A 14,054-nucleotide genomic window follows, 5' to 3' on the forward strand; every position below is an offset into this window, starting at 1 on the left:
TTATTTTTATCCGTTCTTTCCTCAGACGCCATAATAGATCCCATCCTCCATTGCTTGTTTGTTCTGTTTCTGAAAAGTTTATTTGTTTCCGATCTTTTTTTGCGTCTCTTTCCCCGTTAACTATCTCCATAACTCCATCTTTTTTTAAAGTGCAGCTTCCTGTCTAGCGTGTTGTCTCCCCTTCCCCAAACTTTCTCTCCTCCTCTGTCACCCCCCTCCTTTCTTCTCCCTGGTATCTCGGTGACAGAGCTCTTTTGTGCTCCTCTGAAGACTTGTTTCCACTAATGACGTCTGGCACTTCCTGCTGGCCCTGTCAACAGAGGCTGTATGTGTGTTTGATGCCAGAAGGATGGCTGTCTGTGCTCTGCTATGGAAAATAACCACCTAGTAATGCACTGAGTAATGCGCTGATGAGTTTTTGAAGGCTGACTATCTTTATTGGAGTAAAACGTTTACCCTTTCCAATAAAGGGTCACAGTTGTTCAAAACAAGGATTTATCTGGGTCAGTCCCTCATCCCCCTTGTCACATGATTATTCAATTTTTATTCCTCACATCCTCATTCTGTTGTCATATTTTGGTTTCATTTATTCCAATTTATTTTAAATTTTCACTCAGTGTTACTGTTTGATTTTCATGTGAACAAAATGTTTGCATGCAGCAGCTTTTCTGTCTCATTGGGATCAGAGTAGCAGGCCAGATTGCTCTTTCAGTCAAAGGCTTTTACAGCTGGAACAGCATCCCTCTCACTATCAGAGAATCCTCCACTTTAACACATTAAGGACTCAGTTAAAAACATTTAAAATCAAATCGACAATGTGCTCATTATACCTTACCGACCTCCTGGTGCATGACTCAGCCAAATGTTTGCATCGGGTGTTACTTACTTATATTTTTATGCTAATGTGTGTTTGAAGTGTATGACCTGCCCTTGTAAGTATGAAGCCTCAATTATTTTGTTTGTTTAAGTATTTTTTAATTGCTGTTGGCATTACACACCTTGCCCAGTGAAAAAAGTTGAAAACTAGCTCCGTAGAGGAGAGTCTAGAGTAGACTGTGTTGTTCCTTTTGTGTAAAAGTGCTTTTAGTCAAAGAGCCTTTGCAGTTACAGTATCTTAGGAATGGAACTCTGTCCCTCAGAACATCAGAGAACAGAAAACATACACTATTTTTAAAAAAGCATCTAAAAAATTGGCTCATAACACATCAGTCAGGTCAGCATTAGTTAAATGTCTATCATAAACAAGCCATGCTGCCACTTGTGTCTCTGCTGTGTGTATGTATATATGTGTATGTGTATACATATGTATGTATGTATACATACGTATGTATATATACATAGTTTAAATGTTTTATTCTATTTAATGAACCTCTGTAGTCCAGCTAACACTTATTCTGTATTTTTAAATCAGTTTTGTGGAGCTATAGTTGTTTTTGTTTCCTTTTATATTTGTATTTTTTATTGTAGAATGCCTACTGTTGTGTTTTTTTTTAGGTAGACAATTTTAAGATCTGTCCAGGGTAGGGATGGGACAGTTTATGAAAACCATCCGAACCGTTCGGTTCGACTGTCTCGGTTCAGTTTGCGTGTGTTGCGTTCGGTTCATGCGCTGCTCCTTTTTCTGATAGGCGAAGCGTTTACACTCCAGAGCAGAAGGTGGCGGTACTGCGACCAAAGCCAACCACCAGTAGTAAACAAGAAGAAGAAAGAAGAAGCAGCGTAGCCGGGTGTAGCAGGGAAAAATCAGTTGTTGTGGAGAATTGTGTGGGTATGGCGAGTGTGAAAGAAGAAGGGTTGGAAGACGCGCCAGCAGCACTTTATAGGTCTGCTGTATGGGACCGCTTTGCATTTAGAGTGACCTACGGTGACGGCGGAAAGAAAGTTGTGGATAAAAGTGCAACAGTGTGCAAGCATTGCGCAACACGTTTTGTTTATGCTAACAGCAACACGACCAACATGTCAAGCTAACTCCAAAATCCCACATACTCTGTCGGCGCTCCAGACCGCCTGCACAAAGCAAAGCCTACAGCCTCCACTGTGGCTCCCGTCCGCTCCGCTCTGAGTTCCTTGGAGATCGTAGAGGGCATGCGCGAGATGATTTAATTCAAAGCAGCAAAACATACGGAAATGATCCAGGGTTTCCGCGGATCAATAAAAATAATGAATTAATTAACCGTTCCACCCCTAGTCCAGGGACAACAGATGAAAAATTGCCTTTTGGCTAATTCTGGTGCATTTGCAGGAATGCTTTTTAATGTACACTGTCCCTGTCAAATAAATAAAATGAAATAAAAACATAGCTACAGTAATACTGACACAGTTACATAAATGTACATGGTTACACTGCAAAAAATATAAGTTTAAGTTTTGTCAAATTTTCTTAAAATCAGTGCCTTTTTTATTGAATTTAGCAGGTAAGTTAGACACTTTGCCAATGGATTAAGAAAATTTACATTTGAAATAAGAAAAAAAAAACAACTGCAGTCTCTTATTTCAAGTGAATATTATCTATCTGTCTTATTTTATGGATAAAAATGATAATTTCATTGGTAGATCATCGTATTTTCCTACTGAAATTAAGGGTAAATACACTAAATTTAAGCAAATTTTACTAATTTTCATAACGTTTTTGCAGTGTGTACTGTCCCTGACAAATAAATAAATGCTAACAAGTCCAAACAAGGTTCCCTAAAAGGTCTGCTTTATTATAGAGGGACAACCTGTTTTCTGTTTCTTTTCAAAAATCTTGTTTTGAGCTCAGTGTCTTTACGGTACGTCACATACAAAAAATAAGCAAAATGTTGCTTTTTATTTTTCTGTCCCAAAGATGACTATTTTTTCTGTCCAAAGATAACATTAACTCGTGGGTCAAAATGCGTAAATGTTCTTGTTATCTTGGTGCTAAGTAGAACTTTGTATCTTTTAACATGCTTATCTCTTTCACATTATTTAACATATAACTTAGGAAATTGACATAATCTTGGTACTTTTTACTGATTGTTGGATTTCATCAAACCTTTTCAGCTCTTGTGCTTTCAGGACCATCTCATCTGTTATAAAAGCCATATTTAGTGCAGCTAACTTCTCTCTGATATTTAGCGGTAGTCCCTGGATGATAATGATTGCTTCACAGTTTGAAGGGAAACCAACATTGGTTGGAGAAATATACATCTTTCATTTATTTAGTTATGGCTTTAGTCTCTGACAGATTCATATGGATCCATTTCACTTTTAGTCATCCATCCTGATGTCGCTCTTCTTTCCCCACCTGCTTCTTTCCCCTTTTTACTCATCTATCTTCATTTCTTTCCCCCCTCCTCTTTAGCTCCGCAGGGTCCAGCGGCGTAGGCGACCGGGTCCTGGCTCAGCTGCTGACAGAGATGGACGGCATCGAGCAGCTCCGAGATGTCACCGTCCTGGCCGCCACCAACCGACCCGACATGATCGATAAGGTAAACAAGACGCCGGCACTCTTTCTTCGTCTCTCCATCCTTCTCTTTGGTCAGTGATTGATAAGGCTGAGTAGATGTCTTGTGTTTGTTTTCCTTGTCTCTGATTCTCTCTTCCTTACTCTTATGGTGATTGATTGATAAGGTTAAAGGTCATTTGCTCTGGTCTGTCTTGCTTGATTCACCTTAAAGATGCTGTCTTGTAGCAAAAAGTCCTGTCTCCATTTAACGTCACATCCTACTGCTAGATCCAAGCTATCGGTATTAATGATGGAAGAGGAGGGTTGGTTCTTAAGACAAATGGGAGGAAGTTAAAGTGGAAACTAAAGAAAGGCAGGCTGTTATATTTTTTATTTTTTATTTTTTTTATCTAAGAAAGCTTATGTATTTGAACTCTATGGATGACTTCTGTTTCTCATCTTTGATTGGATTCAGATTTTAGAAAATAATTTTACACAAGGACATAAGAGTGATGTTGGAAAGCATGTTTTGACCAGTGTAGAAATATCAGTCCAGAGTTTGATTCCCACAGCCTGCCAGTCTGAGTCCCTCATCAGAAACTCTGGATGTCTCCCCACATTTGACCCAACTGTTCTTCTGGTATTTGAACCAGAGATGATCAAAGTCCAGAGTCGGCCCTTGCTATATGCAAACTACACAGATGCTTTGGGCCCATCAGGGGCCTCTCATACTGAATCAAATTTAAACACAGACATTAGTCTGGAATTTCTATATTTGCTTATTTAAAATTGTAATCTTTAGGGCTTAAACAATGAATTTCATTAGTCGATTATTGAAATAACCATCAATGTAGTAATTGATTAATCTTTAACTGGGGTATAGAGACTGTAAAATATGCCTTTAGCTGACAGAGCGACCCACTTAGAGCAGTAATTATGCCAAGATTGTAAGAAAATATATAAATATTTTGCATTTAAGATTTAGAAAAAAATAAAATAAAATTATCATTAGTTTATATAAACTAAAAGACTTTCATTTTTTTTTTAAATAAGTAAGTTGGCCTTGTAGAAGTGCAAACAATAATCATCATAATTTGATAATTGCATTATATATGATATCTAATATAAATATATAGATATAGATATGTATATATTTATATGTATTTGTGTGTGTGTGATTGTATACAGTTTAATGGAACAAGTTAATTGGCTACAAATACTCTTTATCGAGGATGAATTGAATATCTATGTTGCTTTTAAGCTCCACCAATTATACTTACCCTCCTACATCCACCAAATGTAAAAGGAGATGCTGCTGGTGATGAACCTAAGAGGAAGAGGGGCCCCACATCAGCTTTAGATTTGGGTCCCTCTTTTTGGGAAACTTTCAAAAAAAGCCCTTTTCTCTTAGCATCAATAGAAGGCTGTGAGCCTGGAGCTAAGCTTGGCATCATTAGTGGTAAACAGTAGTCACAATGCTTCCAAGCCTATGTTGTCTTGTTTCTGTTTACTAACAGGTGCCCAGAATGCTGCCCACTAGGCAATTACTGATATGTTTACCAAGGTTTTAAAGAGTCACAGATTCAAAAGTGTCCTAATCTTCCATTATCATTCTGGTGCTTCAGTATTTAAAGCTGTAGAGCATTAAGCACAGCAGAGCGGCCCCTTCTCTACCTGTCTCTGTGCACCGCTGGTTAGACAGCCGTACTATAATCCAACAACGACTTCCCCTCATTTGTCAAAATACATTTCTCAAACATAGAAATGGTGTCAGACAGAAGCAATAGACCAAATCAAGTTCTGGGAGAAATGTTTCGATGTTATGATATTGTGAGATCTTGTGCCATTAGATCTTTTTACACCCAAATAAATAAAATTTAAAATATTTCTATTGAGAAATTCTGATATTTCTGTTCTTCATTCCTTATTGCACACAGAGAACGATCATAGAAAGAATCTGAAAACATTCTTCCTTGAATAACTGAACAATACTGATCAGCTGGCATAACTAGTGAATACAGAGGTGCAAATAGAGTAATGTCTTACAGCTAAGTGTTTTATTATCTAAACTCATCTGAGGAGTATGTTTAAGGCAGTTTTGGAGCCACATTTGGCTCTGAATAACTCCGACTTTAATGATACAGATAAATATTTACATAATGGAGGGTGAGATAAATTTTCATTGATGCTTTGTAATATTTTTATACATTTGCCACAAAAGAATGCAAACGCTGGCACAATGGATTTTATTTTTATTGCTAATTCGGTTTTCAAATGTTTCTTGAATCATTCAAATGAATTGTTTCGGGGTGTAATCACAGCTCCCACTCAACCTATCGAACTAGCAAGGAGCTGGTAGAGCCATATTTCAAAGTCAGCAGAACCAGATTAGAACCATTCAGTTAACTATGGATATGGGTGTGCTTCTATGGGGCAGTGCTTAGCGCTCAAGAGCCATGTACAGAGGCCTTAGCCCTCCTACCCCCGTTCCTCTCAGCCTACTGTACAATAAACGAGCCACTAGTCCCGCAAAAACATTTAAAAAAAAAAGATAACTCTGGATATGACTCTAGAAAAAAAAAAAAATTCAAAAGGAAAAGTTCTTACAGCAGCCAGTTGTTGAAAATCTAAGACCTGTTCAGATCATTCAAGTCATAATTATAAAACAATGCTTCATTTCAGCTGCAGTCTTGACTGCTATGGTTATTGGAAAGCGCTATTGCATAATAGCTACCGGTAATTCTGCTGAAAGTTTAAACTTCCGCGTCCTACACTGTGATTGGTCGGGTCTATTTTAAACCAAAGGGTCTGAGCTTTACCAGCCTCGCTGGCCAGGCTAGACCTTTTAAGCAGGTGTGAATGAAGACCAGACTAAACTATTAGACCGAGACCCACCTTTAAAGGTGGTTTCGATCCACTTCCTAATGGAATTTGGGTCAGGTAGGAATACAAAACGGCCTCAGAATCATCACAATGCAAAAAGCATAAGTGTCTTTGGACTTAGCAAGCCAACGTAGTAGATGTAGCATCAAAATCATACCTGCTCCATGGTTTTTTGCTTAGCAATGCTGCTACCAGCAAGAGTTTTATCTCCTTTGGTTTGAAAGACGCATTCACAGATACTTCAACAAAATTCTAGATAAAAAGTCTTCAAACTTACAAAGCCTGAGCTGCTGTTGACTGGTTGTGCAGATGCAATGACAGCATAAATAGGCAAAAACAGACCAGTTTTCCTCAATTTCTAGAACTTAGCTCTGTCCTGATGTACTTCTGACCAGCGGGAGATACGATCGTCACACACTGCGAGTTCTAGTCCACTTTTTTTTTATTTTTAAAGGAAAATTTTAATACAAACTGGACCAAATGAACTAAAAAATAAAGTCCATGTTTGGTCCAGATCAAACAACCAAAGGACTTTCTTGGTTTGCTGACTGACTTATCTTATGGGCATTCACATTTTTAAATCCACAATCGTTCAAATCGTTTTTATAGCAACACATCTAAGCTGTTAAATTGAGGTAACTTTAATGACTATAAATATCATCCAGAATTGGTTAAACCAGGGTTTATTTGACAGCGTATTTTATCCTAAGCATGCTGTGAGTCAAATCACTTAGCAGTCATAAACCTTTACTTTTCAAATGATGATTAGATTCTCTTTGAAATAAGGGGGCTTATTTTTCCTTCTATGATATATAAAAAGGAAAACCCTGGACGTGGCATCATTACCCTCGCTACATTTTCTGTCTGATACTTTTGTTGTCTCCTTTGCTTCCTCTGCTCTTCCACAGGATCTTTATTTAGTCTCTTATCCACTCATCTCCTTAATGAAATTTCCTGAGTGCTGATCAAATACGGTGTCTGTGTTCTGTCAAAGAGGAAAGGAGGATGTCAGGGTGCGCTCTGAGCTCCAGCTGCTTTCTTTTGTCTTTCACTTCTCCTCTTAAACACATTTTCTTATCTCTAGTTATGAAAGCTAGGATTTCAGTCTAAAACGGCACGTCCAGCAGAAAACTTTGATAATTATTTACATTTCGACTCGAGACACAAGCTGGCATGTTTGCTGCTGTTTTATGTAAACTGATAACTGTTCACCTCATATCCATCAGCACAAATCCCCCCACATGCAAATTTTGGCTAACCCTCTCCTCAAACTCTAAACCCAAACCCCATTTCTGGCACGCTTCTGGAAGGCTGATCCACCGCCGCGGCGGGGGGATGACAGCCACTTCCTCCACCTCCATAACTGGTCGCCATCTCATTCCAGACTCCATTAGTGGTGTGGCAGCTTTCAGACAGTTTTATGTGTGCATCAGAGTTAAAAAAAAAAAAAGCAAAATACATCAACAGGAAGAAGAAACTCTATAAACAGCAGGCAGGGGGTCAGGCCTCAGGGGGGGTGGGGGGACAGATGGGAAAACCCCCGGCTGCTCTCAGGAAGTGGTCCCCTGTGCAGCTGAGAAATCAGATTACCTCCTCCAGCTCCCATCCCCTGCTGAGTGAGTGTGTCTGTGTATGTGTGGCGGGTCGGGTTCACGTCATTGGTTTGAGAAACTTATACAGGAACAGCCAAATGGGCAGATAGACCCCCCCCCGTCCACAACAACCCAGCTCACAAATATCAGCGCCCTGCCCTGTTTTACCACTCGCAGTGTCGGTTTGCACCACAGCTTGGAAGCCATTTCCATACAAATGGCAGGATATGATGGGACAAATGAAGATGAATGAGACACTTGGGTGTCAGTGGAGTCATTGTCAGGGTTTAGTGGTGGCTCCTAGGGGGGCTGATAGAGGAAGAGGAGGGCAAAAGCCATGTTTACTTTCAAATAGCAGACCTAGTGTTGTCCCTGTCAACCAATCTGGGGGTGTATCAGAAGATCACCCTTTACTGCAGTGGAAGCTATTCTATAAAGACCGAAAGCGTTAGAAACATCCAGTCTTTGAATTGAGTGGAGATATGTTGAAGTATTCTATTATTTATTGCATTACTGTTTTATGTTATACTGTTTTATCCCATGTACCTTTAATTATGACTTTAAGTTCTAATAATATACAACCATAGTGTCACACAGAGGCCAATGTGTAATGCACACCCTTCAAAATAGGAAAGACAAGAGAGCAAGGCATTCAAGTGAAGTAGATGTGTGCTTCTCCGCAAAGGTCAGGAAATTACTGCAGGAAATCATGTCTGTGTTAAAAATAATGATGCAACTGGAACTGCCTGGGGCCTGCACAGTTGGGTTCTGGGTTTGATGCAACGCTCAGGCTCTTTCTGTATGGAGTTTACATGTTCTCCCTGTGCATGCATGGATTCTCTCCGGGTACTCCGACTTCCTCCCACAGTCCAAAAACATAACTGTTAGGTTAATTCGTTTCTCTAAAAAAATCTCCTTATGTCTAAGCGTGTGTGAGGACATGGTTGTGTGCCTTGTTTGTCTCTGTGTTGCCCTGCAATAGACTGGCAACCTGTCCAGGGTGTACCCCAACTTTAGCACGTTGACGGCTAGAGATAGGCACCAGCACCCCATGCGACCCCAGCAGGGATAAGTGTGACGGTAACAGGATGGATGGATGGACTGCCTGGATTTGGATCAGTTTGTCGTGCCACCACTGACAGATAAAGATGGAATAATAAAATATTCAACAATCTTTTTTTTTTTTTTTTACTTTGAGTTCAATTAAGCTTATTTCTATAGCACCAATTCGAAGCACATTTCATCTCAAGGCTCTTTAAGGACACAATTAAGTCTGATCATCCCGTCGGATTGGTTATGAGTTTTCTATCTTAGGAACACCAGCTGATTGCATCGAGTCATTGGCATTGCAGGATTCTCTTCTGCTGGATGAGTATTTAGCAACGGTAGATATCCGCTAGCATGTTGCCGTTTAATCGGCTTCATACTCTACAGGTTTCGCTGTCACTGAAAGAAACAGTTAATCAGACGGTCTCTGAGAGAGCTTTCATATCAAAAAGATGAAAGAGAGCACACCTACTGCAGTTAGTGACAGTATTAGCTGAGCCCATAGCTATGTCCAAGGGAGAAACAGGACTAAACACTGAAAAGAAGGCCCAACTCTATCATCTATAATTGGAGTTGTTGATGGCAGGAGCCTATCTTATGCCTCCATCCAGGATGGCGTCAGTATTTATGTCCAAATGAAAGATTGGGTCAACTTTAAAATGTTAGTTTGGAAATGAGACACACTTTTCTTTTTACACTATGATCCAAATCTAACTTTAAAGACAGATACTCGACATCAGGGGTTTGCAAGGTGGGGGTCAGCAAGGCAACATGATTTTTACAATTAGTTTATCAACATTTATCAAGGAATACATAGATATGAACGAGCAATGAAAAAAAACATGAACTAAGTAGACGTGACATTTTTTCTATAATTATTTTATACATTATTCAATTATCAAATATACCAAAAAAATCTTAAAAATGCATTTTAAAGATGCTATTAAATGTATTATTAAAAGTTTGCAAATTTAAAGTAATGAATTAACAAATTAAATGCAATTTAAAAATAAAATTTATTTGAGAATGAATATAATTACTTCACTTGATGTTTATAGATAAATGTATAGTGCAGTAATATGTTTTTTAGGGGGGTGTCTTGTTTATGTTTTTTTGTGGGGAGGAATCACAGAATGATATGTTTGGGAACTTCTACTCTAAATCATATTTCTATTCCTTTTTACTGCTGTTTGTTGCAGAATGTTTCATCTTAATTGTTAAGAGCGAGATATGTGCAAATACATTGTACCTTTCTAGTTTTTTTAATTCAGAAAACAACTTTTAGTTGCAGAAGAATGAGAGAAAGGAAAGTATGTAGTTTCATTTTTGATTTGTTGTTTTCTTTAACTGTATGCTTTTCTTTTTCCTTTTCCTCTTCTATCCTTTTTTCCCTCGTTCTTTGATCCCCCCCCTCCCTTTTTTTTTTTGTGTGCCCAAAACATGTTGACAGTCGTTCTGGCAGTAAAGCCCAGGACCCCCTGTGAGCCAGCCTGCCCCCCTCCCCCCTGGGTTTGGAATCACTAATCTTCAGCTTCCTCTCTTTCTGGATATCGGTGTGAGATAATGTCTTATAGAAGATGCTTTAGTCTAAACATGATCACACCAACACCTCCTACCACTCTGGAAAAAAAAAACCCTCCTACGCTTCCTCTCTTCTTTGTGTGGCAGCAGTCCCCCTCAGCCGAGCTCTGATGATTGATTAGCACCACCAGGAATATTTGCCCACCCTGTTCAGCTGCAGGATAAACCCTGTCACTGTGTTTGTAAAGCAGCTGTCCAGTGAGCTGATTTTTGACATGAACGACGGACAGAAAACACTTCTGTTTTGCTCTATGCAGTTCAAAAGCTACACTTTGAGATATTTCCCTCCTTTATTCAGTCGTTATTTGGGATTCGTTGTTATTGCACTGCTCTACATACGAGCGGTTTGTTGTATAACAGAAAAATAGGTTTGTGTGTCATTGTGGTCCAGTGTCAGGAGTAATTGAAGAAGATTGTGTGTATAAATGTGGTTGTTTGGCAGCAGAATTTACCGACCTAACCTAAGACATATTAGTCCTGTGGTGATGCTCGATTGGTTTCAGCTGGTCCCAATGGATTATCTTATATAAAACATATTAAAGAAATTATACACGGCACAAAGACATTCAGCTTACAGCGCAAAACAAATAACCCAAAGATAAATCACGAAAATGGGCCTAATGTTTATTTATTAAAGGGATTGTGTTGCTTTAAAGACCATTTTAATCTAGTGGGCTTTTGCAGACAAAGCTTGGAAAAAGCATTTGTTTGTTTTTATACTTTCTTTTTTCTCAGTTCCTCTAATTAGTTTACCCCATCGTATGATTTGGTAGTTTTCAAACGTTTTGTTCAGGATGTAAAACCCTTTATTTATCATGTTACTAACCCTGTTTTCATGTAGGCTATAACCATCCCAACAGACCTTAACAGCTGTCCTCTGCTCTTACACCATTTAGAGAAAAAAATACAAATCAGTCAGAAGAATGCAGGGCTTTAGTGCCTTTACATTTATCTTTTGAACATCAGCAGTCAAGCTTTAATTTTAAGAAATCTAGGTTAACTTCTCTACCATCATTTCCCACTAAAAAGGATTATTATAGTGACTCCATTTACCTCAATAACTTGTTTTGTGTGAGCCTAAAATTATTTTCTCTTTGATGTCATATATTTAAGACAATGCATTTTTGTGAGATATCCCTCCTAAAGTCTGCTGCTGATGTAGTTTGAATTCTAACCACAAGATGGTGCCAAACATGACATGGTTTGGTTTAAAGAAAAATGGCTTTTATCCTAAACTGACTATTACTGATTATTTTAAATATGTTTTAGGTCTGTGATTCTAGCTAGAAATCTTTGTTTTAGATTTCAGTTCATTTCTGTAAACCTTCATGAGCTTTGTTTGTGTTTTTAACATTCCAGTCTACAAGAAAGCCTGAAAGCTGACTGGTGTTTGAACATACATACAGTCCTATTAGCATGCAAAAGACATTTTTGGCTTTTTTATTTTCATTTGTTTATCTGCATGTAACTTCTTAAATTCATAAACCAACAATTGGGTTCACACAGTTGACATTATTTTTAATTGATCTACTTGGAACCAAATTATTTTTCTAAACAAGCATATTTATGTTATCTGCCTTTACAAAAGACACCCAAAATCCTTTGATTGTGATAAAATAATGTCATATACACCAAGCGGCCATCCTGATAGTGTGGCCATGGTCTTTTTTTAGTTTAAAGAGAATTCCTGCATCGGGAGTGATGAGCTGACATAAACACATGTGTCTGCAATCTGCTGGCAATACCATTGAGTTAGTAGAAAGCTGGATGGAAATTGACACAGGTACTTTATAGCGCCCAATTAAGTCTAACCGACCTGCATTGCCCGGTGGTAAAGTGACAGCTTGGCATGGTCAAAACAGCCGATATTAATTAAATAAACCGATCTGCAGCTAATCTGTTCTAGTAAACCATCCCCAGACTCTCCGACCGGATCTTCAAGGAAAAAGAAAATTATAATTCCTACCAAAAGCAAACAAGGACAGAGCATCAATGTGTGAAATAAATAAATAAAAAAAAGGCATAGACAAAAATTTTTTCAGTGAAATTAAAAAAAGATTAAAAGCATTTCATTGTAATTTCCCCAATAACTGCTTAGCTAATGATTGTTGGATTTTAGATGCTTTCTATCCATCTATTGCCTTTACTTAGACTATAGAGACCAGTATCAATATGGACATTTCCCCATGCATCCATCACCTCTGCAGGTGAAATCAACCAGAGTGAGCTACTGGTGTATAAATAAAAAACAAAGTCATTTAACTTTAATTTGTCACTTTTGAATATCCCTTGACAATACACTTTTTTTGGTAGCCGTCAAAAAAGCTTATAGCATAATGATTAGCAGGATGTTTGGAAGAATTGATTGTGTTCACTTAAATGTATAGTTGACAATTTTTACAGTTATGTTGGTAAGAAATGCCAAGTCATTGATTAATAGTCGCTTTGAAACAATAACTTAGTGAAAGAAGCTACTTACATTTACAAAGTATATGGAGAGACCAGTGGAGCTACTGATAATGGATGAATCTGAAGCTCACTGAATACATTAACACTCAAATCACACATGTGCAACAAGAGGAAACTAGCAAGGAATGAGTATGAACCATGGCGTTAGGGGATAATCTCAAAGTTTTGCATGTGGGCCAACTAACAGATACTATGTTCCCCCAGACCTTAAAGCTGAAAGAAAACCCCCCACTATACCTTCAAATTGGTTAATTGACTTCAATCTAGTGTTTGCCATAAATTTATTGTATTTTGGATGCATCCTTTCAGAAGCCAAGCCTGACTAAACTTTATCCGCTGCCTAAACTAGTTAGGATGGTCCTCTCGGAATATCCGGTTTATATAACTACCATTCAGATAAAAAGAGGTAAAGTTCATGTATTTTGAGGTAGTCCTCCTTTTTCATTAAGCCAGAGATACCCTGTATGATTTTTTTCCCCTTTTCGGGCAGATTCTCGAGTCGTTCAAAAAATTTTTTCGATTGGGCCAACTTTTAGGCTGATTCGCTTCGTGTAGTGTACTGGGGGTAACATGGGGCGATCAGCCTTTCATGGCCACCTCCTGATCAGGAATCGTAAGGTCGGGAGAAAATCAAACATGTTTGAAATTCAGTCGGCCATCCTAAGGTGGTCGTGGGCAAATCGCTCAGTGCGCACACAAAGATTTTTCCTCTTCCTCCTCCTCTCAGATGTTAACACAGAAGCATGGTGGTCGTGCGAGTGAAATGGAGTTCTTTCTGTAAAATTGACAGACCGTAGTAGCCACGTTTGCTCAGCCATCTCTTTGTCCAAATATATCATCACCTTTTCTTTTTCACCCCACAAAATTGAACAAATTGCCAAGGCAGCGCATTTCACTCTAGCGAGCATCGACACTTCTGTTTTTTTCCTCTCCTACTCATTTGGCTTCCAGATAGACAAGTCAGAGTAGTGCCATCTCACTGCGGAGCTGGTTTTTAGAGGTACAGTGTGAACAGGTAGATCGCATCAGAGGCCCCGTACACACGAAGTCAAAACGAACGCGAAACGCTAATA

At 38.6% G+C, this 14,054-nt stretch overlaps 1 protein-coding gene across 1 annotated transcript in view; it reads left to right on the forward strand.

The window, feature by feature from the left end:
* The window catches only part of spata5 (spermatogenesis associated 5), a 173,570-nt gene that overhangs the window by 57,885 nt on the left and 101,631 nt on the right, over nt 1-14,054 (forward strand). The window contains exon 15 of the mRNA XM_015397260.1: nt 3,326-3,452. Coding sequence (XP_015252746.1) covers nt 3,326-3,452 — 127 coding nt within the window. The remainder of the gene's footprint in view (nt 1-3,325; nt 3,453-14,054) is intronic.

The sequence above is a fragment of the Cyprinodon variegatus genome, unplaced genomic scaffold (assembly GCF_000732505.1).
Source record: "Cyprinodon variegatus isolate N-32 unplaced genomic scaffold, C_variegatus-1.0 Scaffold847, whole genome shotgun sequence".
Lineage (NCBI taxonomy): Eukaryota > Metazoa > Chordata > Actinopteri > Cyprinodontiformes > Cyprinodontidae > Cyprinodon > Cyprinodon variegatus.